Below are 24,150 nucleotides of genomic sequence, written 5' to 3'. Positions count from 1 at the left end.
GAAATACTTTGCTAACAAGAAACGGAAAAAAGAAAAGGAGTTTCAAAGGGTGATATGGTTTATCTCAAGATTTAGTCTTATATCACACTTCATCAAGTAATCACCGCACCTACTTCACCCTAAATCCCAGGGCGCATTTAGAGTCACGGTGAAAAAATGACAATACTTCATACAAGCTCCTACTTCGTCATGATTGCAAAGTTCGCTCTACGTACCACTGGTATATGCTCATGGCCACATCAGAATGGAGCCCGAAGCCGTCATTGACGGAAAACTGACTCCACAACGACAAGGAGATATCACTGTCCCTACTATTCATTGGCTGATCAAATGGGTCAATCTTTCCTTTGAACAAGTAACAAATGTAACTGGGTTAAACCCTAACCACCACAAATGTGGTATGGCCTTATTTTTCCTCTTCAAGCAATAGAAGCACTTCCGAGGTCCACTATGAATCCATAACTACTTTAAGTCCCCCAGCTTTCTGAACACTTCTTAACCCTGTTGATCTGAGCATGTCAGCAACCACATAGCAACTGGATAAGTACAGAGAATGGTTCAAATTCAAGAATCCAATTTACATGCATAAGACTGCAAACTGAAGCCAAATTCCTGGAAACATGTCTCCAGAGTCCAGACCAAAGGGACAAACTATGCCAGTTCAAATTTGGCAGACTGAAGTTAAATCTTGTATCTACAAACATTGACGATAATAACAGAGGCCAAAAGTGTATGCTCTCCAAACAGACAGACAAAGTCAAGCTACAAAAGTTCCTACAGGGAACTGCCGCCATACGTAGTTTCCTACTGGGAACTGTCGCCATACGAGCTGTATATTACACAAACAGGTCACACTGGTTGGTTGGTCATGTTCCTAGCCGAACCGAGTCAGTCATATGTCCATGTCGATCAACGCATCTTCCTCCTCGCCATCTGAGAGTGCACCAGCAAGGAAGTCATCTCCTGCAAATTTGCTGTGGTGGTACAGCAACTTATCAGTGACTGATGTAGTTTCAGAACTCCTCATACAGTGTTCTTCATAAGAAAAAGGCGTGCACATACCTAGTACAGCAGCAGCGAAAGCTCACTACTCGCTTTAGCTTCCGGTTGTAGAAGAAAAAGTTGACCGACCATCTGCAAGCAAAACAGAATGCCATTTAGACATTAGAGTATCCTTCAAAATGCTTTTAAGTTCAATTCAAGCATTGTTTCCGTGGATATGATTGCCGTACATGGCCCCTTTCTCTAGAAATGGGTCTCCGTCAGAGTCTGGGTTGTAGCTGTAGATGTCACACTCCCTGATTTTGATAACCTGTTACAAAATAATGTGTAAACATAGAATATAGGACTGCTGACTTTTCTGAACTAAGCATTTACTGATGCACACCTCATCAATAGCTTTAGTCATACTGTCCAGAAGAGAACTGCCTTCATTTCTTGCTGCCCAGAGCTGAACAATAGTCCGATTCAGGTTAAGCATATAGAACAGGTGGGTGGAAAACAGTCCCAGTATCATTTGTAAGTTGAGCAGTTGAGTGAAAACATAGTTGCAACTATAAATTTCACTTTTACATTCCATAACTTATTTGTGTATGTTTACAAACATGTTTATCGACCAAGAGTAAAATTCGTGGAACGCGTGAAAGCATTACCCTAGAAGCCTCCGATAAGTAGTTGTCTAGCATCTGCTTGAAACTTTCCATGTCTTCTTCTTTGAAGAATAGGTGTGCCCGAACAGCACTGCTAAGCGAAACAGATGTTGACAAAGAGGATGTTAAATTTAATCTGAAGGTCATCCCATCATGCAAGTGTCGCATAACAGTAAGGAGACCTTAAGAAAGGTACGGCTCTGTAAAATACCAACATGTTCAAGGGAAATGGAGAGAATTGAACTCTCAGCTCAAAAGAGCAACGAATATTAATCCGTTTGTCATGCCATTTGACAACACCCCCTCAGGCTGGTTGGAAAGGACAATAGCGGGTTGCCATATCGCCCAAAAAAAGCTGAGTATGACATTACCCATTATCCTTCCTCCCAGACTATACAGAACACACTCCATGTAACACAAAAATTACCTGAAATCATAATCTGGATACATATGGCCAAGAGTGAGAACTAGATATATCAACGTTTTCCGGCTGGAATAAACACAACATAAAAAGGCATCAGGCTAATTAAACATAAAATGTGCAAAACAAAGGTGAAGGAGGATCACTATCAGACAAATGCTTACCTAGATCTACAAGACAAATGCTCCACAGGTGAAGGAGGATCACTATCAGAAGACTTGCCAAGGTAATCAAGAATCTGAATGTGCAACAGAGTGGTTAAATGGCAGAGATTGTCGCTGGCATGCTCAGACGCATAAATTTTGGTAAGGATGGAAAACCAAACATGATACCTTTCAAAGGCATGATATGCTAATCTTTCAGAATAAGATGCTCATGGGGGGAAAGGTCATACAGAACATTGAAAACAATTATTATTATTATTTTAACATATACACATTTATATAGTTCACATGCAAATGACTTCATAACATGTCAGGCAAGCAAAAAGACCTCCACGAAATTAAATCCTGTCTACAAACCAAATTCAAACATGAAAGAAATATCAAAATTAGCTTACACGTATTGATTTGAACAGGTACCATACGTTACTACAAGCTTTCACAAGCTAGATCCGTTTTTTATATGATTCCAACGTCACACATAATTTCCTAACCAAACACAGTAGTGCAAATGCCTACTGATTCACCTCAGCGCCAAAAGATAAGGGATATCAGCTGTCATAAAATCATAGGCTGAAGAGAAGTATGCACCTCATGTTCCAGGCTGATTGAAAGCCGGCGATCATTTCCTGCATGCTTGCCTGTAAATTAAAGTGGAGCTTCAGCCTATTGCCATGATGCAATGCACTCAGTAAAGAAACTCAGTGGAGTATACTCTTACATGAGAAGGCTTCAAGGCTTCCCCTAATTGTACAATCACCAAGGTTTAGTTGATCAAGGAACACATTTACACTGAAAACAGCCAAACAAATGTAATACATTAGGCCCAAGAAAATTCCATGTTACCAGGAGCACTGTGAGGACAACAAAGAAGAAAAGGTGGCATACCGGTCGAACGGGGTGTATTCTAAAAGCTTCATGTCGAATGTCTTGTGAACTCATACAAATAGCCACCAGATCAGATGAGTATCAAGAAGCGGAGCTTCAAAATCCCAACTGGCAAATCAACACATCAAAAGAGTAATCAACAGAAAATCAAGCAAATAAGATGAGATGTGATCAAACCACATTAATACAACAAAACAATTGTAGCAAATTCAGTCTGCAGTTTGTTTCAGTAAACATATGGTTGCCAATGCTGTGGAAGTGAAGTGGAGGCCATAGGAACTACACTTAGTTGCATGTGGCACCAGGTGGTTGGAGAGAAAGCCAGCAAGAACATAATTACTACAGCAACCACACATCTCCCATTTGGTGCAGGCATCAATATCCAACTTAGTAAATGAGTAGCCACTTCTTCAATCTGGATATCAGTTTTGTGCTACCAACCAACAGCTAAGCAGGCGACAAAACACCTACCTAAATTCAATCATCTGCACATATATACAGCAGCCAGACAGAACCGAGTCCCCAGCGACTCAAAAATCCCCCTCCCCTCTTCTCGCATCAGTATGGGTCACGAACACTGGACTGAAATGGAGCAATAGTGGAAACAAATCCATCTCCATGGCATCCAACAAACAAAACTTCCTAGCATGCGTTGGCCAGTGGTGAGAATGCGAGTGCAAAGCAGTGTGATGTCCTCCTACTCCTACACATGCATTCGGCGGAGCAGTTTTTGGTGGACAGCGCAATGAAAATGTCGGATGCGGCCCATCTGCAGACACTATTTTAAGTTTCTTCTGGGGTAGAGTGCAGATCTCAAAATTATGGATAAACATAAAGCATCGATACTACATCCTTTATCAGACTGCTAGACAGTAGGATACTACTACATGTATACCGAACAGAATTACTCCTTCATCACAAACAAACCAGCAAAAACATGCGATCGGAGGAAGCAAAACGGGACAAGTGTCTCCTTAATTTCTAAGGGGCGGACACGCACGGCACCACCGCTCCCCTCCCCCGTTTCCCGAAGCACCGCCGCCGCGGCTGCCACATCTGCGGCGCCGAATCGAGCAGCGGGCGCGACGGCGGGACAGCGCGCAGATCTCGCGCGAGGAGAGGCGGCCCCAGGACGCGCGTAAGGCAGGAGGTAGAAGAAGAAGAAGAAGGGGCAGAGGTCGATGGATCCGTACCTGGCGAGATCTCGAAAAGGAGGACGAGACGAGACGAAAAGCGTGTGCTCCCTGCGCGCGGAGCTGCCGGGATCTGCCTGCCTGCCACCCACCACCACCACCACCGCTCCCTCCCGCTACTTGTTTATCCTCTTCCTCCTCCGCCTCCTCGGAATTTTCCTCTTTATTTTATTCTCGCTCCCGCTGCTCGTGGATAGATGATGATGATGAGAACGAGAGGTAGGACCCGCGGGAAGGGAAGTCTTCAAGGCCCGCGCCGCGCGGTGTGGTGTGCCGTGGGTTTCCCTCGCTCACGGTCACGGTGAGGCGGGGAATCAACCGACGGGAGTAGGGAGCGTTATCCGTTCCGCGTGTCGCGTGCCTGTGGGCCCCCGGGGGAAACGGCCGTTTCGCGCTCGGCAGGAATAACCGTCGGCGGAAGCGGAACTGACCGGATCCCCGCCCCCGGGATGCGCATCTTTTTTTCTTCTTCTCAAGAGTCCGAGAGAGAAATGCGGCATTTCCTATTCAGCGCCACACACGCCGGTTTTAGTTCACTCGGCAAACCGGCGCCTGCAGCGGTATTAGGCGGGCCGGCCTGTTTAGAATCTGATTCGCCCCCGTCCCGTGGTCGTCTAGGTCTTTCCCCCGACTCCCTGTTTCTTCTGTTTTCCCGTGGCGTCCTCTGTTTCCTCCTCTGCTTTTCCCCCGACGACTTCTCTTCTTCCTCGAAGACTGAGTGAGAATCTCAGGCGAATTAGGCGGATCGACGAGGGAGCGCATCGACGAACCCTAATCCGACTTCTTCTTCTGTGTTCTTCTCCCTCTGTCACGTGATGGATTCCTCTGCTTCGTTCTTCTTCTAACCCTAATCCCCCTCAAGTCTTCGGTTAGGGTTTGTGTTTTTCGTGGTGCTCGTTCTTTGTGTTGCTGTTTGTTTAAGCGTGGATCTAGCTGTGTGCAATGATGGACGGTGTCTCTGGTATCTAGGGTTTGGGGTAGAAAATTTCGCCCCCTTTTTTAGATCTTCTGTTTGCATGTGTATAAATGTATCCTGTTCATGCGTGTAAATCCATCTCATGTGATGGATGGCATTTCCCGTGTGTTGGTGCGTGTCCCTCTGCCATCTGTGTAACAAATACTAGGGGTTTTGTAATTCTTAGGAAGATGTTGGCTCTGAGTATTAATCTTGTGGGATTGGAGAGTGATTCTACATGTATTGGAGTATAAATCAATAGTAGATTGTGGAGTGTATTGTAATAATTTCGAGGGTATAGTGCATTTGTTTTTAGTTAGTTAACTTCAACTTGAGACATTTAGTTTGTCATGGTTTGTTGACAAATTCTCCTTAGCATGTTACTTTTTGTTAGTTCACGTTTATGTCTGGTTCTAATCCTAGTTTTTGCACATCTATATGCGACAGTCTCCTATGTTTTCATTCGTTCTTTTTGCTTGACACTTGTCCAGTAGTATTTCATATGTTCCCCATTCTGTCATAAGTTAGTTTATTCACATAGTCCATGCCATGAGGTATTTGGTAATGCCCATAGCTATGTCTTCATCTAATCGCTAATAAGCTAGGCCTAATTTAACTGGACATATATCCCATTCTGAATGCCTAGGTGCTCTACTTGGCGTGATTTTGTTTTAGTCAAGTTATGATGTTTGATTGTTCTAGAAAACGGTTCTTGTATAATAATATAATGTTTTTATAGTACTAAAGTTGTCAAGTTCTGAGTTGGATTTTGTATAGAACATTTAAAGAAAAATATACCAATTTGTAGTTAGTGCATGGTGCATGTAAAGTTGTCAAGTTCCAACATGTTAGGTTACGAGAGAATGATCGGCTAATTTCTAGAAGAAGCAATTGTCAATTTCATTTTCTGTAGTGGTACTATAGTACCTTATATAGCAAAAAGAACATAGAAAAGGATAACAGAAAATGCCCGCTCAAATCTTCCCATATGTATTTCTGTAGTGGTACTATAGGTTATTGATTTGCAGAAAATTTCCTCTTAGTATTTCTATGTTTTCTTGTCTAATCCCTCTAGAACAATTTTAAATTCGATTATATTTTTGGAATCAATATTCTTCATTGGAATGTTTTTTAAAAGTTCATGTTCTTTTGCAGTTCAGAACTTTTTTATCTCGAATTTTTTTAAACAAGAAAAATCAAAAACAGGAAAAGAAAAGAAAAAAGAATGGGAGCGGGGGTGCGTGTTTCCTCGCTATTTAGCGTGCAGGCCGCTGAATAGGAGCTCCCCAGTCTCCCTTCGTCACAGCTCGGTCAAGGCGCGCCAACAAAGCATGGGAGCTATGGGTGTGTTTGGTTTACAGCAAACAATGACCATACCAAAAAATTGGCGTGCCCGTGAAATTTGGCTGTTGTTTGGATGGAGACCAAAACTTTGGCTCGCCCTGCATGCCCGGGAGTCCTCCGTGTTATTTTCGCCAACCTGCGGGCGCGCGGAGGGCGAGCAAAACGCTCGCCAAAAAATTGGCAGCCAGATTCTCTCCATACGTGGCTACTGTTTCCTGTTATTATTTGCGTAGGTAGCCGGATTAATCGCTAGCGGAAGCACAACGACCCCCACGTACTTAGCAGTTGTTTGGATATTTTTAGCGGTGGCTGTTTGGACTTTTTTTTCCTTCTGAATTTGGGTTATTTAGATCTACTATAATCCATTGCAAGCGGTCAAGTAATTACTCCAGTTTATTAGTAGCAGAGCTGCCTACTACGTGCCTAAAAAAAAGAGCTGCCTACTACAGAAAACGGATTTTTTTCTCAAGAAAGGGGGTTTCCTGAGGGAAAGAAAAGAATTATTTGTGACAAACATAACGTACATTGTACTTTTGCATGCCCTTTCCTTTAATCGTATTGTAGCTAATTACAAAAATTACATGACATTTTTTTATTGACTCAAGAAAAATGAAGCGCCAAGCAGTACTAAATTTCCAAAGTTTGCCACCTTGGTTGTCAGCAAACCAAATGGTAGCTCACGGATTTTGTCAAAAAAATTGGGACGTACGATGGTTGTAAACCAAACAAGAACAACTTACCAATTTTTTGGTCATGCCAAATTTTTGGTGGGGCTGATTGGGGCACAAACCAAACACACCCTATATCTCTCGCTTATATAAAGATAGAAGATCCCCACAATTGAAAGGTTTTCCGGTAGCAACAGTAGGGGCTGCCTAATTTGAGATTACTGAACATTGGATTTTCAAGAGCGGTTTTTTGTACGTTTCTATTTGGTTTTTGTCGTTTTTTGGTTTTATTTCTTTTAGTTGTTTTTTTAGTTTTTTCCTTTCCTTTTTTATTTTTATTTTTGGTTTCATTGTTTCTTACTTGGTTTTCAGAGGGTTTCTTCAGTTTCTCTGTGTTTCACTGTTGTGCATCGGTTTCTTTGTTTTTTTGTTCTCTTTGTTTTTCTTTGTTTCTTTCACTGGTTTTCTTCGTTTTTTCCCTTTTCTATGCACATGTCTTTTTTTCATTACACATGTACATTTTCAGTGTACACATGGAATATATTTTTATGCATGTTGAACATTTTTTGAATACACCGACAGACCAGGAACCCGCTCTCCATCCCATCCCGACCCCACGTTGGCCCCGCTCGAGCGATTTGGAGGGTACTACACCCCTAGCTACTGGGGGCGTCACCTCCTTTGCCCTCCCCCGTCACCGCCCGGGGACGCCGTTGGGCTAAGCCCGGGGGCCGACGACAGTGGCGGGGGTCTCCTTCTGTCCCGTGGCATGGGGCTGGTGTGGGGGCCCTCGCACGTAAGGAGGCGCGGTCGTTCGGGTCTTGGTGAGCTTTTTCAAAATTTTGATGAACCTTTTTGAATTTAGTGAACTATTTTTTAAAATATAATGAACTTTTTTCAAAATCATTGAACTTTTCTTGAATAGGCCAACCTTTCTTTTGCATGTTCATGAACTTTTTCCAAAATCTATGAAGTTTCATTTTTTTAAAGAAAATCATGTATGAGCGGCTATGATAGTTTTTAAAGCGTTAGTGCTGCATTATGTCACTTCCAATGACACGCCATAGTGGTTAGCCGAACACCGGCAGGTAGTGTAGGGCACGAGTTTGACTCGTCCCAGGAGCGTAAGTTTTTGTTAGCCGAACACCAGCACGTAGTGTAGGGCACGGGTTCGACTCATCCCAAGAGCGTAAGTTTTTGGATTCTTTTCGCGCTTTTATTATTACCATTTTGCGCGATGCCCCTTCGGGCCGGCCTACTTGGCCCTGTAGCAAGCACCGCTTCTCCTAATCGGCATTGGGGCTCCCATCAAACAATTGACCTTCCGCATAGGGCAGCGACCTACTGGGCCAAGCCCATCACCTGTTGTACACTGTAGCGCAATATAACAGGGAAAATCCAGACACTGGTTACTTTCGCGATGTTAGGTTATGCCAGCCCGATGGAATTCCTTTCGTCCCTGTAATGGCTGTGACGGTTGAATAAAAGCTTTATCAGATTACCTAAAAAAAGTTACTTTCACGAGGGATTGATCAATCACAGGACCTACCACTTGAGAATGTGCACTGTTAGCCAGTTGATCTGATGAGCGTTTGTGAGTACATAGCAACGCAAAACATTATTGTTAGCCGAACACCAGCACGTAGTGTAGGGCACGGGTTCGACTCATCCCAAGAGCGTAAGTTTTTGGATTCTTTTCGCGCTTTTATTATTACCATTTTGCGCGATGCCCCTTCGGGGCCGACCTACTTGGCGCTGTAGCAAGCACCGCTTCTCCTAATCGGCATTGGGGCTCCCATCAAACAATTGACCTTCCGCATAGGGCAGCGACCTACTGGGCCAAGCCCATCACCTGTTGTACACTGTAGCGCAATATAACAGGGAAAATCCAAACACTGGTTACTTTCGCGATGTTAGGTTATGCCAGCCCGATGGAATTCCTTTCGTCCTTGTAATGGCTGTGACGGTTGAATAAAAGCTTTATCAGATTACCTAAAAAAAAGTTACTTTCACGAGGGATTGATCAATCACAGGACCTACCACTTGAGAATGTGCACTGTTAGCCAGTTGATCTGATGAGCGTTTGTGAGTACATAGCAACGCAAAACATTATTGCTTAAAAAAGCAACGCAAAACATTAAAAGCAGTAAACGGCAGCAGCACATCTGATCATTTTCTGAATTATCAACCGTGAATTTTATTGCAAAAATGAACATTTTTTCAGACACGAACACCATTCAAATTAGTTAACAATTATATAAAAAATTCAAACATCTTTTTAAAATACGAACAACTTTAGAACACTCTGAATGGTTTTAAAATATATGAACAATTTAAACTGAAACATTTTTGAAAAACTGACCAAATTTTGAAAACGTGAACGAATTTTTGAACCATTTTGAAAATTGGAACATTTTTAGAAATTAAAAAAAATATAAAAACTTGAACAAATTTTGAAAATGTGATCATGTTTTGAATATATGAAAAAAATTGAAACTCCCATTTTTTTCCAAACAGTGCTTGCAGCGTTTCAAATATGCCCTTATGCATTCTTCCTTCGGGAACCGGAAGACTCAAGTATTTTAGGTGAAAGATTTCCTACATCACTCCAGAGTGGTTTTGATCTCCACTGTCGCAGCCGGCAGGCAGTTATCGAAAAAAGGATGGAACACTTTGTCTGGTTTATCAGTAGACCCATCAATGATGTGTGTTATGCAAACCTTTAACCAATACCACCTGCTGCTTGGGCATCCAGACGAACAATAATTAATGAATCATCTGTGAACAAGAGATGCAAAAACTTTGGTGCTCTTCAACATATTTTGACAACTTCCCTACCTACCTCGGACATAGACTTATTGATCAACACACATAAAACGCCAACAACATAAATATTTTTTTAAGAGACAATGGGTCATCTTGACAGAGGCCCCTCGAAGGGGTGAAGGGTTCCACTAACCTCCCATTAAACTACACTGAATATTTGACAGAAGAAACACACGCCATAATGCAAGAAATCTAGTTATGAGAGAAACACCATCTAAGTAAGGCCATATCCAAAAGGTCCCTACACGATCATAGGCTTTTGAGAGTTCAAGCTTGTAAGCATAAAAGGTTGGTGAATCATCTTTCAAGGACTAAATATAATATATACACTCAAAGGCTATTATTGAGTTATTCGAAATTAGTCTTTCCGGCATAAAGATGCTATGTTTTTCCGAAACAAGCTCCATTAGCAACGGGCGAAGCTGATTTACCATGTATTTAGAGATGATCTAATAGATGATAGTATTGCATAAGCTAATGAGTCTAAAATCCTTTAGGTCATTTGCGTAGGGGACCTTCGGGGTTAGAAACGATCACGCATGTTGCCTACACGTAGAAGTTTTACGTATGTAATTACAGGATTTTCGAGCCTGCATGATGATGGCAAATTGTGACCCCTACTATCTTCGTAAAGAAATGTAAGGGCATTGCCAATGCATGGCCATAGAGTGTGCCTTGCATGCTACGTAGGATCGGATGTCAGGAAAAGTAGGTTTGGATGGAAAAACGGATGCTTGGAGAGAAAAAGTGTGGTTCAATGTAAAAAAAAACTGAAAAATTTGAAGTGGAGAGAGAGATGCATGTGGATTAGAGTCTTTATTTTCTATTCCTTAATAAGGTCCACTAATGATAACTTACATTGAAGAGAGAAAAAAATCAATATATGTGTCTTTTTCTCATGGCATATGTATCCATATACATATGCCACCATAGTTCATGCCCTAAGAGTGTTTAGTTTACATAGGGAGTAAATCCAAGCCATGTGATTGGATGGGAGAAGTCGACCGGGATACTCCCTCCGGTCTTTTTTACTCTGCGTATTAGATTTATGTCAGCCTTTGCAAAATTTGACCAAATTTATACTAAGAAGTAGCAACATCTACAATACCAGATATATATACTATGAAACTACCCCTTCTGTTCTCAAATATAAGTCTTTCTAGAGATTTCAACAAATGACTACATGCGAAGCAAAATGAGTGAATCTACACTCTAAAATATGTTTACATACATCCGTATGTTGCAGTCCATTTAAAATATCTAAAAAGATTTACATTTAGAAACAAAGAGAGTACATTTCATAATGATTTGACATTGTGAATGTTGATATATTTTTCCGTAAGTTTGATTAAAGTATATATACTTTGATTTTGGACAAAACTTATATACAAACTAAACTAAAAGATCGATGAAAGTAAAAGTCAATGAGAAAGCTGAGTCCAGGTTTCCATCCGTACAGACAAACGATTTTATACTACACCAGCCTTCGAGCTTTCCAGTCAAACCTCGCCGTAAAGATGATCGATCGACCACTGGGGGCTTGCTTAACACGGAGGAGGAGGAGGAGTTGGACCCACGCTGAAAACGAGCCTCCGATCGAGCCGGACTTTCGGCCTCGCGGTTCGTGCGCGCGCTTTGACGAGGAAGAGAAATGCCAGAGAACAGCAGCTAAAGGCATCTTCAGTCATTGGCCCTTAGGAGGAGCAAAAAATCGTCCCCTAAAAGCGCATCAGTACTAAACCGCGCATTGGGGTATGATGCCCCCCAGTCGCAGTCCCCCACGGCTTTTTAAAATGTTTAAATTTGACGCAAACACAATACAAATATGTTCGAGTTCGTTCAAATTTAAACATATTTTACAAAAAAAAGAAAAACTACCGCGGGTTACCCCCGCTGTTTCCCTCGCCGCCCGCCTCACCGCCCGCCCACGCGGTTCTACATGCCGAGGAGGCTGTAGAACCGCGTGTAGTCACCGTCGTCGTCGTCGCCCCCGCCGACGCCTCCACCGTCCCTGCTGCATCCCTCCCCCGGTTGGCGCGGCGGGTTGGACGGTCCGGGGGCGTCATCGTCGTCGTCGCTGTCGAGGACCACAGCGCCGTGCTCGTCCTCACGCCCACGCTTGCGGGCGGCGATCTCCTCCAGGGCCCAGCGCTGCCGGACCATCTCGTCGCGGAGGTAGTCGTCCCGCGCCCACCGCAGGGCGTCCTCGTCGGAGAAGCCACGCCGGGCTATCTCCTCGTACTCCGCGGGGAGGCCGGGCTCCGGCTTGGCCTCCGGCTTGGGCTCGACGAGGACGAAGCGGCCGGTGGGGGAGGCGTTGTCGCCGATGCGGACGCCGGAGCTGCGGGTGCGCGCGCTGACAGGCGCGCCCTGGGGCTCCGGCTTGACGGGGCGGAGGTGGAGGCAGGGGGAGCCGCCGGACGAGGAGGAGGACCCCCCGGTCTCCATGCGCCTCGGGGTCCAGGAGCTTCCCCGACGGCGTGTGAAGGACGGGGGAGCGGGGTACTCGAGGCGCGGCGTGTTGCCGCCCTCGATGTACTCGAGGACGGCCTCCAATGTGCGCCCGGGCACGCCCCACCACCGACGCCGGCCGACGGCGTTGAGCCTGCCGGAGGGCTCGACGCGGTGGCCTCGAACTGCTCGGCGTGACGGCGGCGGAAATAAGGCTCCCAGAGCGGGCTGTCGGGGACGTACCGTGGCCCCTCCCTCGCCGCACGCGGCAGGGACGAGCGGATGCGTGCGATCTCCGCACGCCGCGCCGCGCCGGTGGGTATCGGGGGCACCGGCACACCGCCGACGCTGATCCTCCACGCCCCGGGCACCCGCATGTCCGGCGGGACCAGGTACTCGGCCTCGAAAAGTAGGCGAGCCTCGTTCTCGTGAAGATGGCGGCGGCCGAAGCCGTTCGCCGCCGCGTCGGCGCCTGGGAAGCGCTCGGCCATGGGTGTGATGAACTGGAGACGGCGAGAGAGAGGAAAGGGAGAAACGACGACGGCGAGACGAGAGAGTGCGAGTCGCCGAGTGCGCTTGGGCGCGTCTTATATAGGCCGAGGCGCCGCCCGTTCGCGAGCCGCCGTGAGTACGCGTGGCGGGTGAGGGAGGGCGAGGGACGCGCGTCATCCGGTCTTCACTGCGCCGCCCGTGAGGCATTAATGGCGCAGGCTGACCGGCGCGGCAGCACGACAGCTTTGGCATTGATTTGCCGCGGGAAACGAGGCGATGAGGACGACGAAGGGGCGAGAAGAGAGCCGTGTCCCTGACACGGCGGGCCCGCGGCTGTTTCGCATCAAAACAGTTCGCCCCGGCGCCCCCGGGCGCCCCCCAGCGCGCCGGGTTCGGCCTGGGTCCGCCGGCGCTGTTTTCGGCCCAAGCCGGTGAAAATCGAGCTCCTGGGACAACACTGGGCCGATTTTTCGACGCTGGCGTAAAAAAAACGCCTGAGAAGGCCTTCCTGAGACGCGGCTGGAGATGCCCTAAGAGAAAGAAAAGGAGAGAAAAATACAGCAGAGGACAAGGATACAGTACAGCCAAGAGGGAGGCAGCGCCACGTGGTGGGGTCGGACGGCGTTGGGGTGGTGTACAAGACGTACGTACGTACGTGGGTGGGTGCCGGAGCTACTTACTTGTGCTTGTGTACGTACTGTACGTTACGTGCGTAGGGTAGGGACAACAAAGTATGCGTTCTTACTATTTACTTCCTCCGTTCTTAAATATTGGTTTTTCTAGAGATTTTAAATAGTCACTACATACGGATGTATATAGACATATTTTAGAGTATAGATTCACTCATTTTACTCCGTATGTAGTCATCATTTAAAACCTCTAAAAAGACAAATATTTAAGAACGGAGGGAGTATTATTTTATTTTATTTTTGCGGGTAGAAGACTTGTATTACTCAGAATCCAAAAAATTACAATCAGCAAGGGCTAGCTCTACAGCTACTGGAAGGTCCAGAACCAAACCAAGTCATAATTCTACCTTTAGATCTAGCAAAGGAAGCTAGGCTATCGCTAACCTTATTCTGAGCACGACTAGCAAAAGTAATACAAGATCTACGAAGACTCAAAAGGTACTGAATCTCTCTTACGATGGCTGAGTATAAGGATCTATCCACTTTTTGCGATTGAATCATCTTCACGGCAACCATAGAATCCAATTCCACCAGAATTGGTAGCTCAGTGCGTTGGATCGCCAAAGATATCCCTTCCATACACGCACAAAGCTCGGCTTCCAACACATCTCTGCAAGAGAAGAGTGCTCGACATGCCGAGAAAATAATAGCCCCCTTGTCATCCCTGAGGACCATGCCGGCACCTGCCCTGCCGTTTACATCAACCGACCCATCTGTGTTTAACTTGACCCATCCAGCATCCGGCAATTTCCACCGATCACTACTGAGGGAAACTCTGGAGTTCACCACTGGCGCAGAACAGGGTTCTTCCCCTTCCCTTGATAGTTGCATACATCAGATTTCAGACCCAACAGGGAATCAAGATAGCTCACAAGGAACCTCTTCGAAGATTCAGCTGGTGGTGGGGGTTTATGGTGGACCACCTCATTCCGGACGAACCAAGCACGCCACAAGGTCATCAATACCATGGACCGCTCAACATCAGAAAGAGGGTCCAGTGCATGCAACAACCACTCTCTTCCCGTATGCTTTATCGTATCAATATCTGGCAATGACCACACCTCCATCATCGAGTACCATAATTCCCGGCCAAGTGGGCAATGCACAAAGGGGTGGAAATTATCCTCAGCTTCTGTAGCACAAAGTGGACAGAGATACGATGTTTCCAGCCCGCGTTTGTGCTTGTTTTTCCAGGTTGGCAAAGAGTCCACTGCCACTCTCCACGCGAAGTTGCGGACCGACGGTGGAATATCACATTTCCATATCAGCTGCCATACTTTTCTTCTTCCATCCGGAGCTGAGATGGAAGCCGATTCTGCAGAACGATGAGCCTCTTCAAACGCAAAGTTGTAGGCACTTTTGACAGAAAATCTACCTTGTTTTCCCGGCCCCCAAGCAATGATATCTTCCTCCTGCCTGGGAGATGCTTTGATTTTCAGTATTTCTTCAACATCAGCAGGGAGGAAATATTGTTGTAGTAGGGCTAAATTCCAGGAGCCATTAGGGTTAAGCAAACCTGCCACAAGCATTATTCTGCATGTGCCCTGTACGGTTATTGGTTTGAAACTGAAAGGTCTGGGGATCCAGTTGTCGCGCCAAATTTTGATGCTTCGGCCGTCACCAACTCTCCAAAGGATCCCCTTCTTCAGCAGGTCCAGTCCATGGCTGATCGCTTGCCATGATGAAGAAGCATTCCCACTAAACACTGTATCCTCAAGTTTACCATTCGGGTAATATCTGGCCTTCAATACTTGTGCACAAAGTGAGTGTGGTCTGATAACTGTTGGTTAGCTGGTACTCCCGGTGAAGAAAGAAATGGTGGCGCTCCATCGGTGCAAAACCGCATCTTGATCTGAAGGTGGTGTCCTCAAAAGATCGGACAAAGCTATTCGACCGACCGGACCGACCGAGGGACCCATGCATGGCTTTACTACCACGCATCAGTGAGGCTGCGAGACTGTGAGAGTGATCGTGGGCAGCCAAAATACTCAAAACACCGGACGACCATGGTAGGCAGCAACCGTGGGTGCAGATAGAGTACGTATGTAGTAACATTATTGTACGCACACCCGCTGTAACTGCATGCTCGTCCTACTCAAATATTTTAGTATCAACTCTGAGCAGGCAAGCCTAATTAGCGTGTACCAACGGACCGAAAACGTAATTTACTTACTCGAAATCATTACATGGCCCAGCTAACTACTGCTCCTGACTGACCTACACCACGTAAAAGAATGGAGTGCAACTGCATGTGTGCTCGTCCTACTCAATAGTACTTCCTCCGTGCTAGTAATATTGCGCAGAATGCTTTACTCGATCTGTTCCTGCACTGCAAAATGATGGGCGGAGGATTGATCCCATCACGTCCCAGGCCATGCATGCATCGTGCGCAATATACGTCCGAAAATAATGCAGCCTTTTTCCCTTTTTTCCCTCCAAGAAGTCAAACTCCACGTCGTGGTCGGGGGCCTTCACTCGCTCAGATTTTTCGTCTTCATCGAGACGCAGCGCAGCGACAAGGACGCGCACATGCATGCACCGATGCACGCACGCTCAGACGGTCTGCTCGGTTTACTCTGCATGGAAAAATATCGGCGTTGGCGCGCGATGCACGCTGTAGGAATGCTGCAGCAGAAGTGCACGTGGATGCAGGTCGGCAGCCATGGCCCGTGGCAGGGAGGAAGATGGAGCTGTAGCGTTGATTCTTCAAGCTGGGGACGGGCGTACCGTAGTGGCGTCATCGTCACTATCGTTCATCCCGACCTTCTCTCCTACACCCTACTCCACTGACGCCGTTATGGCTCGCACAATGTATTTCGCCTTCTCTCTCCTCTGCCTCAGCGCCCTACTATTCGTCCCTCCGCGCGGGCTTTCTTTGTGGCGGCGACTTTAATAACTATTTCGATGAGCTGAAAACGATAGTGCGCGTCCACGTTTCCATCCGTAATGGAAACAATTCGTAATGAGCGACGCAATTCATTAATCAGCGACGTAATGAAAACATGCTGTAATGAGCGACGCAATTCGGTCCTCACGGACGGAGATAAAAGTCGATGAGAGAGCCGAGTCCACGTTTCCATCCGTACAGACAGACCATTTTATACTGGTCTACTACGAGCTTTCCAGTCAAACCTCGCCGTAAAGATGATCGATCACCGGGGCTTGGCTTAACACGGAGGAGGGCCCATGCTGAAAACGAGCCTCTGATCGAGCCGGACTTTCGGCCTCGCGGTTCGTGCGCGCGCTTTGACGAGATGAACGAAACATGCCGAAGATCAACCGCGAAGAGGAAGAAAAAGAGAAAAATACAGCAGGAGGGCAAGAATACATATAGTACTATACAATACTACTACCAAGCTGGAGGCAGCGCCACGTGCTGGGGTCGGACGGCATTCAGGTGATGGACAAGGCGTATGTATGAGCGCTTGCGTCTGTAGTGATGTTAAAAAAAAGATGTACGTACGTGGGTGTGTGCCGAAGCAAACTTGTGTACCTACGGTTACGGTACGTACGTGCGTAGGGTAGGAGCAAAGTATACGTTCTTACTAATAACTGCTGGTTTGGGATATTATTTGTGAGCAGGCGAAGAAAGAAATGCCGGTGCTCCATGGGTCCAAAACCGCATCATGATCCGAAGATGGGTGGGAGATGGGCGCCCTGAAAAGATCGGACAGAGAGCTACTCGACCGACCCGACGAGGGACCCATGCACGGCTTTACCACCCATGGCCGTGAGAGTGTTTTCTTTCCTTTTCTTTTTTGTGGGCAGTGAGTCCGTGAGAGTGATCGTGAGGCGTGAAAATAAATACCGGACGGCCATGGCACCGTGCAGATAGAGTACGCACGTAGTAACACTATTGTACATAGTACACCCGCTGTAACTGCATGCATGTTCGTCCTACTCGATATTGTATCAACTCCGAGCAGGGAGGGTTAATTCGCGTGTACCAACGGACCGAACACGTAATTTACTTACTCGAAAACATTACATGCCGCAGCTAACTACTGCCCCCGATTGACCTACTCCGCGTAAAAGAATGGAGTGCAACTGCATGCATGCTCGTCCTACTCCACTACAGTACTATTGTACATAACGCTTTAGTCGATCTGTTACTCCGCTACAAAACGATGGGCAGAGGAAAAATTTCCAGGTCAGGTCGGCCAAGAACTCGTGGTGCGTGTACTGCCAAGCGCCAACCGCCAGTCCACCGCTCGTTATACAGGATCCTGTGCCGCTGTCGGTATCATTTGGACCTCACGTCCTAGAGAGGCCATGCATCGTGAGCACGTATGTCCGAGGAATAATGCAACATGTTCATCATTTTTTCCCTATAAGAAGTTAAACTCAACGTCGTGGTCGGGGGCCTCACTCACTCACTCAGATTTTTCCATCTTCGTCGCCGAGACGCAGCGCAGCGACAAGGACGCGCACATGCATGCATGCACCCACGCTCCCGTTCCGTTTACTACTCTGCACGGAAAAGTGTCGGCGTAGGCGCGCGATGCACGCTGTAAATCCTGTAATGCCGCAGCAGATGCAGGTCGGTAGCCATGGCCCGTGGCAGGGGGAGGAAGATGGAGCCGGAGCCGGAGCGTTGATTCTTCAAGCCGGGGACGGTGGGCCGGACAAGGGAGCAAATGAGGCGGGCCCGGCCTGGTAAGCATCTGGTGGAGGTCGGGTCAGGTCGGGCCCAGGTGCATTCATGCGTCCACACAGTAACGGTTACCAACCTCATTCATTGATTAAGCGACCAGGACGCACGGGCACGGCGCGCCCGGTGTATGACACGTCCTTCTTTTTTCTTGCCATCCATTCCCCCTCCTGATCCCATCCACATCCACCCAGGTTGCGAGCAGACAGCGCCATCACTGCCCTGGATGCCCTGGTACACGCACTGTCGTCGCCATTACCATAATTAAATAGACCCCACCCCGCACCGGCTTCACTACTATTTCCTCCGTTCATAGATACTACGGCCATTTATGTGACGAGTAATTTGAAGTTTCTAGATACATTCATTTTCTACGAGGAGTAATTTGGAACGGAGGGAGTAGTAGGAGTACTACTCTACCCCCTGCTGCGTGCACCTGCTGTCGTTGCATGCAACGCTCCACCCGTGACCCGTCCATGCACGCTGGTAAGATGAGAGAAGAAAGAAGCTTCGTCGGTCGCAAACGACACACGTATCGCATCGCGGTGTTGTGGTTACACACACTGATGATATGATACGCATGGCATGCATCATCCATGTTGATTAATTATCATGAGGCGATGCACATGTTGCCATGTCGGAGAAAGGTGGTAAAAGCGGACGAACAAGTCAGCAGCATCATGTAAAGGCCAAAGCGAAAGCGGTCGCAGTCAGCACCTTGCATGAGGCATCAATCCTCCAGCCAGGCGGCATTCTAGGCCACAAGGACGCGTGCATGCATGCAACGCAATGCATTAAAAAGGATTAAGCCGGAGCATGTGATGCGATGCCGATGGGTCACCAGCAAAGTTCGTTTATCACTATGCTCTAGGACCCCAAGACCAACCAGCAAAACAGAACCTTGGCACAAATGCGACGCATGATAAAATTCTCTGCTCTTCCAAACTGGCTCGGCAATGGGCAATAATCAACAAGCTTTTCTTTTTGTTGAAGAAAGGTAGTACAACCCATGAACAAATTCGTTCACGTGGCAGTGGTAGCAGTAGCAGCACGCACACACATCCATGTCGACGGCGAGCTCGAGCCATGGGCACAGTGACACAGTTACACAGAGACAGAGGTAGACGACGAGGAGGACGACCAGACCAGACCAGAAGGACGCTACGCTACACTAGACCAGACCAGACCAGAGCAGACCACCCATCCATCACCGCCAAAGCAAGCGAGCACAGGCTGGCATTTGTTTCCGTCCTTCGCCTTTGCCTTTCCCAAAGCCCCCGCCCCCACACCGCCCCGCTTAATTACCACATGCACACACGCACGCTAATTAATCACTCGCTCGCTCGCTAATTAACCGAGCTCGCTCGCCGCGAAGGGGTGGCGCACTAGCACTTGTCGGCGGTGAAGCCGACGGTGTTCTTGGCGGTGTCGAAGCTGACGCGCACGCCCTGCTGCTGCACGTTGCCGATGATGGACACGGGCCCGCTCGTCCCCGCGAATGCCAGGCAGTAGGTCCCCGCCCCGTCCACCGGGATCAGGTAGTTCTTCGCCGGCAGCTTCAGCTCCCCGCCGCCCTCGAACCGCAGCGCCACCGCCGGCACCTGCACGCTGGAGCGGCCGGCGAGGTCGTAGCAGGTGTCGAAGAGCGAGATGCCGGACGCGCGGGGCAGGGACTGGGTCCCCTGCACGAACGCCTCGCGGAGCGCGGCGTACGCGCCCGACTGGAGCCGCGTCACGGCCGTGCCGGAGTCCACGATGACGCCGCCCGACCCCGCGTCGTCCATGGCGAAGGCCGAGGACGGGATGGAGAGGGCCTCGCCGCCCACGGAGATGCCCGAGAGCCCCACGTAGTAGAAGGTGTTGGTGCGCGGGCTGCGGAGGAGCGGCGCGGTGACGGCCGGCTGCTCCGAGTCGCCGAACTGCAGCGTGGAGGAGGAGGGCGAGTCGCGGTCGACGAGGCAGTAGGAGAAGGAGGTCGCGGAGATCTGCGACGGGAAGGAGAGCGGGCCGCCGCCGAGGGCCAGCAGCCCGGCGGCGCCCACGAAGAGGCCCTCGTTGTCGTGGCCGCACCCGATGGCCACGTTGGAGACCGGCGCGGAGTCCCCCAGCGTGAGCGTCTCGGTGGCGAAGTCGCCGACGGTGTAGGAGCCGTCGCCGTAGGCGACCTCGTAGAGGCAGGACCCCGTGGAGTTGCGGCAGGCGGCGGCGTCGAGGTCGCGGCAGCGCGGGGAGTCGCAGCCGACGGCGGCGTAGGAGGCGGAGACGGAGGGGTCGTAGACGGGGTCGGACTGGGTGTAGCAGTCGGCGCAGGGCTGGCACTGCAGCCAGGTGACGTCGCTGCCGGTGTCGAGCACCATGTAGAGCTGCCGCGCGGGGCGGCCGACGCCGACGCGGGAGAAGTACTCGCCGCTGCCCTGCCCCACGCCGGACACCACGGGGCCCTGTATCTCCGCCGCCGACGCCTCGAAGACGGGGGTGGCGTTGGCCGGCCTCAGGTCGGCGCGGGAGACCCCGTCGGCGGCCAGGGACGCGCGCGCCGACAGCGCGGCGGCACGGGCCGAGTCGCGGCGCAGGCGGGCCAGCACAAGCGACCGGTAGCTCTCGTGCCGGCCCTGCTCCTCCGGGAGGAAGTCGCGCGAGTGGAGCCTCAGCGCCAGCCGGCCGCTCGGCCCGCCGGAGGGCTCCTCCTTAACGGGGAGAACATTGGTGTCGGTGTCGGTGGCGGCGAGGGACTGGTGGAGGGGGCTGGCGTCGGTGGAGACGGCGGCGCGGGCGCGGGAGAGGGAGGCCGCGACGTCGAGCGTCTCGGTTGTGGCCGCGGCCGGCGCGCGGTGGCGGCAGAGCGCCGGCGCCGGCGAGGCCAGGAGCAGCAGGGCAAGGAGGGCTAGCCCGAGAAGGGGCTGCATTGTGGCAGGGGTGGTGGTGGTTGGAGTGGAGTGAAGGCTGTGACGCGGGCGTGGGGAGGGGAATGGGAATGAATGTAGGCAGAGGGAGGGCGTCACTGCGGCCAGCGGTGAAGGATGGTGGCGGAATGGATGGGGGTGGACATGGAGGGAGATCTCACGTCATTCATTCATTCATTCCGGCGCATCTATTTCTCGTCACCTCCATCCAGGCGGGCGGAGGCGTACTGGAGCGTGGTGTCCACGGAGTTTAACGGTGGCAGCCGGACGGGTAGTAGATAGGTTTGGTGGATGGACTACGTACGGGGTGCAGAGGGGACACGCTTCTTGGTTTTCCATCTAATTTACTCGCTCTGCCTGTCAGTATGAATTTTATTAAGTTTGAGTAGGTCGGGGCAGGATTAGAAATGTACTAGTACTATGAACCTGGTGATTTAAAACTGTTTGACGCCGGGGGTGTGATGCAAATCTAACGTAGCTGCCGTCCTGTGGCACACACCGTGACCTGCGTCTGTTTATTACTAATTCGGTGCAGCGATAGCAGTGCTAGCACATGGTACGCGGGGCTTGTGTTCTTGGCCTGCTCCTGGCTAGCCAGAATTATTTTGCTTTCCAATGAGCTCAAGATTTTGCTACCGTGGACGGCTAGTTTTAACTGTTATAATGAAAAGAAACTAAGGGCCTCTTTGATTCGTAGGATTACAAAAACACAGGAATAGGAAAAACGTAGGATTGAAATGGCATGTCCATTGGATCCCTATAGGATTTAAGTTTGTTTGATTGTGTCATGGGAAAAGCAAATGATTTCTTTCAAGAGGTTGAAGTGGATGTTAAAATTCTTGTGAAATGTAGTACAAATAAATCCTTAAGAAAAAAAATCCTACAAAATTCAATCCTACGAATCAAACGACCAACGTAGGAAAAATTTCTAAGGATTCTAATCCTTCAAAAATCCTATGAAGATCCTTTGAATCAAAGAGACCCTAAAACGCACTCCATCATAGTTTCCTTTCGTGAAATGATCATTAGCCTAGGTGAAAGAGGCGAGCACATGCTTTCGATCTTCTAACAAAAACCTTGCCTGCTCGATCACTCTTATGCTTCGTGCTACTTCATGTTTATAGGTCTCGCGACTTGTTCAATCTTGATCTCGTTGACTTCCCGGTGCCTCCTACCCCCGTCAAAGGAACTACATTTGGCATTGGCCAGAGCTTTTGTGGGTTGTTCTTCGCAACACGAGCTTCTTTGTGTATACCATATGTTCATTGGTTCACTAGGGAGAGCGAAAGAATCAATCAGGATTTTGAACTTCCGGTGGCAGCGGGTTTGGGAGTTATGTTGGTGCTCTTGTGTGGGATTGGAGTGCACATGAAACATACGCCTTTTAAAGACATGGTTGGTTGAGATTTGTACTCGGATCTTAACCACTAGTCACATCGCCACAATCTCATCGGCTTAAGAGCATTTACAGCCGGACTTGGAAAATCCGGTCCCCTATACGTCGGCGGACGTATCCGGGCACGCCCGCGAACACTGACCGACCATTCCCTATATCTGCGCCTCCCCACCCGCGTATCTCATATTCTGTCTTCTATATTCATACTAAACCATGCAACGTTGATAAAAACTACGCAGATCATGAGAGGACATACAAATGCACAATTGGTCCGTCAAAAGATCACAACAGGGTCATCAAAAGATAGCCAAAGTTCACGTAATACACATAATACGGCGGACAAGTTCAAACTACATCTAAAACTTGAAATTAAGATGGTTCCTTACCACTTCCTCGCCGGCCCTTTGCCCTTCCGGTCGCCAGCACAACTGTAGGAGTCCACGACAGGAGGTGGGTCCACGTCGGAGCCGTCGGACCCGTCGTCATCGGAGGAATAGGAGACGACGATGTAGCCTTGCAAGCACCGGACGACGCGGGCTTGCCTGCGCTTGAGCTTAGCCACCCTCGCCGCCTCCGACGTTGCCTCTGCCGCCTCCTGCTCGGATTGCTCAATGCCGACACCCGCATCGGCGCTGCTACGACACACGACAGGTGGCGTTGCACCGGAGCCGGAGTTGCTGCCCGCACTTTTTTCCACCTTGCTCCAAAGGGGAGGAGAAACTAGTTGCAAACTCCAATGGCCATCGATCCGCGAGCCCTCAAGCGCAATACGGAGCGCCAACTCCTCCTCGTCTCCGGAGCTGCCGTCGGAGTGGCTGCCGGTGCTGGGCATGCTCGCCGTCGATAGGGATTTGCCGGAGTGGGGAAATGGGAGCGTCGGGAAGGGGAGCGGAGTGGAGCGGAGTGAGCTAGAATTTGTGCCGGACGATGGTTTTTGTGGGGTCGGGGTGGGCCAGCGATGGGCCGGGCTGACGTGGCGGATGCGCCTGGGCGTGCCCAGGCCGCCTCATATCTGCCCTACATTCGGGACGAACATGAGGAGTGCCGGTTAGTCCGGGCGTTTGAGGCCCGTTTGAGAGGTTCGGTTGGGTCGGTTTTTTGTGACCGGCTAGTGACCGGACGGCCTGCCCGGGCGTTTTAGACGGATATAGGGCATCCGGGTGTAGATGCTCTAACTACTGCAATGATAAGTCCACATTGTGTGGTGAAGATACGAAGAACCAGCGCAATCAAATTATGGCTCATTAGGCCCGTACATACATATGTTAGCTGATGATCTTACAAAAGTTATCTGAAAACAAGATCTCATGTCATTCATTCATTCCGGTGCGTGTGCTCCGCTCCGCTCACAAGCGCTGCCTCTATTTCTCGTCATCTCGCATTGCGTCGTCCAGGCGGGCGGGACTGTACTGGAGCGTGGTGTGAGTGATGTCCACGGATTGGAGTTTAACGGAGGCAGTCGG

At 49.2% G+C, this 24,150-nt stretch overlaps 2 protein-coding genes across 2 annotated transcripts; both read right to left on the bottom strand.

Annotated features, from left to right (window-relative positions):
* Positions 1-510: 510 nt before the first annotated feature.
* On the bottom strand, positions 511-4,583 carry LOC125542487 (transcription regulator). Its single transcript, XM_048705540.2, has 11 exons — positions 4,313-4,583; positions 3,120-3,227; positions 2,953-3,023; positions 2,823-2,872; positions 2,235-2,308; positions 2,077-2,139; positions 1,653-1,740; positions 1,388-1,450; positions 1,233-1,312; positions 1,063-1,134; positions 511-974 (listed from the first exon to the last, which is right to left on the bottom strand). Exons 2-11 carry the CDS (start codon positions 3,149-3,151, stop codon positions 893-895), a joined length of 675 nt encoding a protein of 224 aa, XP_048561497.1. The 5' UTR covers positions 3,152-3,227; positions 4,313-4,583; the 3' UTR covers positions 511-892.
* A 14,764-nt stretch (positions 4,584-19,347) lies between these two features.
* Positions 19,348-21,541, bottom strand: LOC125542486 (Eukaryotic aspartyl protease family protein). Its single transcript, XM_048705539.2, has one exon. The coding sequence runs from the start codon at positions 21,292-21,294 to the stop codon at positions 19,774-19,776; it is 1,521 nt and encodes a 506-aa protein (XP_048561496.1). The 5' UTR covers positions 21,295-21,541; the 3' UTR covers positions 19,348-19,773.
* Between the last annotated feature and the right edge of the window lie 2,609 nt (positions 21,542-24,150).

Source organism: Triticum urartu, chromosome 3A, assembly GCF_056163025.1.
Source record: "Triticum urartu cultivar PI428250 chromosome 3A, HENAU_Tu73, whole genome shotgun sequence".
Taxonomy (NCBI): domain Eukaryota; kingdom Viridiplantae; phylum Streptophyta; class Magnoliopsida; order Poales; family Poaceae; genus Triticum; species Triticum urartu.
This window is presented reverse-complemented; position numbering and strand designations above follow the sequence as displayed.

What these genes read in the sequence shown, in the direction of transcription:
- LOC125542487 (XM_048705540.2), bottom strand. Translation starts at nt 3,151, where the DNA reads ATGAAGCTTTTAGAATACACCCCGTTCGACCG. An exon ending in TGACTAAAGCTATTGATGAG is followed by an intron (nt 1,313 to 1,387) that starts GTGTGCATCAGT and finishes ATTTTGTAACAG; the next exon opens with GTTATCAAAATCAGGGAGTG. An exon ending in TTTCGCTGCTGCTGTACTAG is followed by an intron (nt 975 to 1,062) that starts GTATGTGCACGC and finishes GTACCACCACAG; the next exon opens with CAAATTTGCAGGAGATGACT.
- LOC125542486 (XM_048705539.2), bottom strand. Translation starts at nt 21,294, where the DNA reads ATGCAGCCCCTTCTCGGGCTAGCCCTCCTTGCCCTGCTGCTCCTGGCC.